Here is a 5,143-nt window from a genome sequence, read left to right as displayed (position 1 = left end):
GATAAGGCCTAAAGAGAGGGGAGGTATACCAAGACCTCTCTAAAAGCGAGTCTGACAACACATAAAACATAAAGACATAAAACCTAGGGTGGCAAATACACGTGCCAAAATCTAATCCCTAGGAAAAGCGCATAATAAAAATGAACATATAAGAGCAGCGCTAAATACATCAAAACAAATCGAAACATGTCTAAACTGTAAAGATCCGACTCAGATGTAGGTGCAAAAGACAACCAATTGTACCCATCTCTGAGCCGTCTGTCGCTGTAAGTCCAACATGAAAATGGCGTCCTAGTCCGAGATCGGTCGCAATCCAGCTGAAGTAAGAGAAACTTCAAATCCCCAGAAGAAGGTGAAAATGTATGGAGCTCATAACGTCATAAATCCAAGCGTGACTGGAACGTTGATATAAGAGGTAGCCAAGAGATAACATGGAGAGCCACCAATGCACGTAGCAAAAGCAGAGAACATATAAATCCCGACATGAATGGAGCTCTGGGCCAGAGAAACCACTGAGAGAGATAGATCATCCAAAGCCACCATAAAACCCGGCAAGAGAACACAAAATATAGAAAGCGGCGGCCAAGGAGAAGCCTGCAGAGAGCGACCGCCAGAGAACAGGGTGGTCCAAATAAAAGCACCAATGGAGAAGGTGCGAGAGTCCACCCAGATCCAAAGAAACAAAGCACTCCAAAGAGACAGTACCTGCAAAGGAAAAAATACATATAGATATATATAAATATATATATATATAGAAATAGATCCAAATAAAGGAAGGGGCTGCAAATAGCTAAGAACATCTGTATCTAAGGTAGGGAAGCCCGGAGATATCCGAGCGGGTCAGTATGGATATGTGTCTGGGTAGTGAAGGACCTAACTCTAAGGTATAAACCCTAATGGTATGAGCCCTCGCCGCCAACGCATCCTCCACCGAATTTCCCTCCCGAAAAATATGTGAAAAATGAACCGCCCGCCCCCTCAAAAGACACAGAATCCGAGTGACTGTATGATGAAGGTCCCAATGACACCGACGAGAACGCAGGATCTGAAGAGAAATCTGAGAATCGGTCTCAACCCAAAGGGGAAAAAGACCGAGATCGGAACAGATAAGAAGGCCCCTCCAAACCGCCCAAAGCTCCACCCGGACATTGGTCCCGACTCCGATAAACTCGCTGAAGGAGAGCACCACCCTGCCAGAAGAATCACGCACAACACCACCGACAGACGACTCCCCAGGATTGCCCCTCGAACTCCCATCAACATTCAGCTTAAAGCACCCAGGTGGTGGACAGAGCCACCGGACAATCGCTAACCTATGGGTCCGCTGAAAGGCAACAAAAATTCCCAGCGATCTCGCCGCCTCAAAGGCACCAAGCCAGTGCTTGGGCTTAACAATGAAAGCAGCATGGGCAAGACGCAAATAAGACAAAATCTGAGACTTCACAGTCTCCCCAGAAATACGCAACTGACGGTGCTTCGCATCATTACGAGCCATCCAGAGAAACCACAAAACAATGAAGGGCAGAAACTCCTTGACGTGGCCCCCAGGTGCCCAATGAAGATTTCTCTTCCAAGCGCTAAGGAACAACCTGAGATCCCTTGTGCAGGGGATCCGGACACGAAATATGGCCCCAAAGAAATGCCAGACATAACGGGCTATCGGGCCATCAATGAAGACATGTGTAAATGTCTCCGACATATCACAACACTGGCATTGAGAAGCCAACTCAAAGCCACGACGTTGGAGCATATCATCCAACGGGAGCCACTGATGCCAAAATCTCCAAAGAAAAAAAGACATCGTGGGCCTCAACCAACGGCCCCAACAAGGAGTCAAGATATCAGAAACAGGGTCTCTCAATCGGACAAGCTCCCAAGCAGACCTAATCAAAAAAGCACCGTCAGAACTGTGAATCCAAAGCGCCAAATCAGGCTCGCCAAAGGCCATCGGGGTCAAAGTAATCGCCTCAGCAACAGAAAGGGCCACCACAGCGCAAAGAAGATCGAAATCCCAAGCCCCCTCAGACAAAAAGTGAAAAACCCGAACATCACGGCCTCCACGGACCTCACACTGGCTGGACAGAGCAGTATCCCCAAACCATATGTCATCCCAAAAGGACACGTCTCCAAGGCCAACGCGCCAGCGAATGCCGGGCTCGGCGCGAGGTCTGATCCGTAGGAGACGACGCCAGGTGGGGGATATTAAACCACGAGGGAGAACAGAGGCAGGAGCATCCATCTGGCAATACTTCCGTAAAAGGAATCTCGCCCAGAGAGAGGAGCCCTGCCGAAACCGGAACCACAACTTAATAGAAAAGCTATCCACCAGATCTTTCAATCTGCGGAAGCCAAGACCACCCTCCATCACTGGGAGACAGGCTCGAGACCACTTGGCCCAGTGCCATTTCTTCTCCAGTGTCCGCGACCTCCAGAGAAAAGCGTTGAAAACCAGCTCAAGCTTCTCCATGACAGCAAGCGGTGGCTGTACCACCTGAAACAGATAAATCGGCATGGAGAGGAGCACACTGCGGATAAAGGTTATGCGGCTACCCGGAGAGAGCGTCCGGATCTCCCAACCCTCTAACTTCCTACGAACAGATTGTAGGAGGTGCTCAAAAAGGGAACATACTCGGTTACCCCTAAACAAGGGGACTCCGAGGTACTTGAGGGGCAAATGACCCTCCGCAAACCTGGTGATGCGCAAAATCCGAGAGCGAAGTCGCTCAGAGCACCTCGGAGGCAAGATAACAGAACTTTTGACTGCGTTCACCAGCTGACCCGAACAATTCTCATAATGATGCAGTAAACCCATAAGGCGCCGCAAACTACGAGACCCACCATTGGCGAAAATAATGACATCATCAGCATAAGCCAGATGGGAAATCAGGATATCACAACAAGAGCGGTACCTGAGCTCAGGATGCTGCAGGTAGAGGCGGTCAAGGCCGCGCGATAGGTACTCCGCCCCCAAAATGAAAAGCATGGGGGACAAGGGATCGCCCTGTCTGAGGCCTCTAGTGGAACCAAAGAACCCCGAGAGAGAGCCATTGATGTTCACGGAGAAATGACAATGAGATATGCAAGCCGAGACCATCTCCACAACCCGCTCCGAGAAACCAAAGTGTCTCAAAACCTCGAAGAGGAAAGGCCACTGGACCCTGTCATAGGCCTTGGCCATATCCAACTTCAGGATAACATTACCGCCACGAGTGGGGAGAGTGAGACTGTGAGTGAGCTCCTGGGCTAGGAGAATATTATCGGAGATCATCCGACCCGGAACGAAGCCACTCTGATTCGGTGAAATAAGTCTCTCCGCCACAACCCTCAGCCGAGAGTACAACAGCTTAGAGATGATCTTATTAGTGACATTGCACAGACTAATCGGACGGAAGTCCGACCAAGCATGAGCACCCGCGACTTTGGGGATCAGAGTGATTGTGGTGGCGGTAAAACCCTGGGGGAGGGGAGAACCCCTGAAAAAATCCAGGACAGCATCAAAAACATCCTGATGAACATCCTCCCAACAATGCTGAAAGAACGCCGAGGAGAAGCCATCAGGCCCAGCCACACTATCAGGATGTATGGAGAAGACGGTCGCACGAACCTCCTCCAAAGAAGGGGTCACAACAATACCCTCATTCTCCACAGCAGAGATAACGGAGGGGAAGCCCGAAAAATCAGGACTTGCAAGCGCAGAGGGGTCACCAGTAAGCAAATGCTGGAAAAACGAGGCTCCCGACTGCTGAATCAACTCAGGAGACGTCAGGCATACCCCATTATCCCAGATGCGGAAAATCTTATTCGCCACCCTTTTCTTCTTTCACCATGTTGTGAAAGAGTTTGGTGTTCCTCTCACCATCCTCTAACCAGTGGCAAGCAGCTTTCTGTCTCCAAAAATCCGCCTCCATGGCGGTGACATGGGCCAGATCCACATTGCGATCAGACAGAGAAGTCCAATTCAACTCAGAAGGATCAGCCTCACAGACAACCTCAGCGGACCGAACAGCCCTCTCAGCCTCAATGATTTTATCAAAAAGGTTCCCAAAAACATCCTGATTCCACCACTTGAGGTGATGTTTGAGGCGCTTAATCTTAGCAAAAAGGCGAGGCATACCACTCAAACTACAAGGCAGAAACCAATTAAGCCGAACAGTCTGCAAAAAACCATGATGCCGAAGCCACATACGCTGGAAGCGAAACGAGCTCGGCCCACGGGCAAAAACCGGAGCGGTGACCAAAAGCGGACAGTGGTCAGAGAAAGTACGGGGAAGATGTTCAACACGAATGGAGCTGAAATGATCACCCCAATCAACGGACACCATAACCCTGTCCAACCGCTTCCAAATGGTCTTATTCGTCCAGGTGAACGAAGAGCCCTCAAAACCGGCATCAACCAGACCAGAATCCAAAATGAAAATATTGAACTCCTCCATGGGTAGAAGCCTACCACCACGGGTGCCCAAACACTCAGATACATCTCTGACTACATTAAAATCACCCCCAACAAGCCAAGGACCCAGAGCAGGCTTGACCTGAAGAAGGGAAGACCAAAGATCTCTGCGCTCAACGTAGCCGCAGCTGGCATAAACAAATGAACAAAACACCTCAGTCGGTAAATAAGAGGCGGACACCTTGATGTGCAGGAACTGAGCATGATCAAAAACACACTCAGTCTGCACATCCGCGGATGAAAAAACCCAAATATTACCAGAAAGATTCGAAATGACTCTAGAAAAACCAAAACGGCGAGTCATGAATCTCTGGTCCAACATGATCATCGGCTCCAAAGTGGCCAAAATCTTAATCTGATGCGCCTTCACATAAGCATGAAGCCGCTGTTGGGACTCCGAACTCCGAAGTCCCCGAACATTCCAAATGAGGGAATTCATGGAGATCGATGAGCAGAAGCACATGGCCGCCGCTTAAACGAAACTCCCAACGCTTCCTTTTTCCTTTTATTCACGTTCGACATATCAGTATCCTGAGCACCAGAATCAGAATGTCGATCAAACCCCGTGTCGAGGTCATCAGCAGACATACGCTTGACAATCCGCTCACAAACAGGAGACCCCTGTTGAGCAACAAGTTCCTCAAGATGAGAGGAAACATCTGGAGAAGAAGGAATGGAAGGAATCGAATGGCA

At 49.5% G+C, this 5,143-nt stretch overlaps 1 protein-coding gene across 1 annotated transcript; it reads right to left on the bottom strand.

Annotated features, from left to right (window-relative positions):
• Nucleotides 1–369: 369 nt before the first annotated feature.
• LOC142554810 (uncharacterized) lies at nt 370–4,889 on the bottom strand. The gene is made up of 5 exons (XM_075665487.1): nt 4,771–4,889; nt 4,488–4,728; nt 3,825–4,154; nt 893–3,739; nt 370–705 (listed from the first exon to the last, which is right to left on the bottom strand). The coding sequence occupies exons 1-5, from the start codon at nt 4,887–4,889 to the stop codon at nt 370–372; spliced, it is 3,873 nt and encodes a 1,290-aa protein (XP_075521602.1).
• Nucleotides 4,890–5,143: the final 254 nt, after the last annotated feature.

The sequence above is a fragment of the Primulina tabacum genome, chromosome 8 (assembly GCF_025594145.1).
Source record: "Primulina tabacum isolate GXHZ01 chromosome 8, ASM2559414v2, whole genome shotgun sequence".
Classification (NCBI taxonomy): Eukaryota; Viridiplantae; Streptophyta; class Magnoliopsida; order Lamiales; family Gesneriaceae; genus Primulina; species Primulina tabacum.
Note: the sequence above shows the minus strand (reverse complement) of the source record. Positions and strands in the feature narration are given on the sequence as shown.

Bases quoted from the DNA above. Each gene is read 5' to 3' on its own strand.
- LOC142554810 (XM_075665487.1), bottom strand. From the start codon at position 4,889: ATGAATTCCCTCATTTGGAATGTTCGGGGACTTCGGAGTTCGGAGTCC. The intron at 3,740-3,824 runs GTGAAAGAAGAA...TTGATTCAGCAG, and splicing joins CCAAACTCTTTCACAACATG to TCGGGAGCCTCGTTTTTCCA. The intron at 706-892 runs GTTTATACCTTA...TTTCCTTTGCAG, and splicing joins CGAGGGCTCATACCATTAGG to GTACTGTCTCTTTGGAGTGC.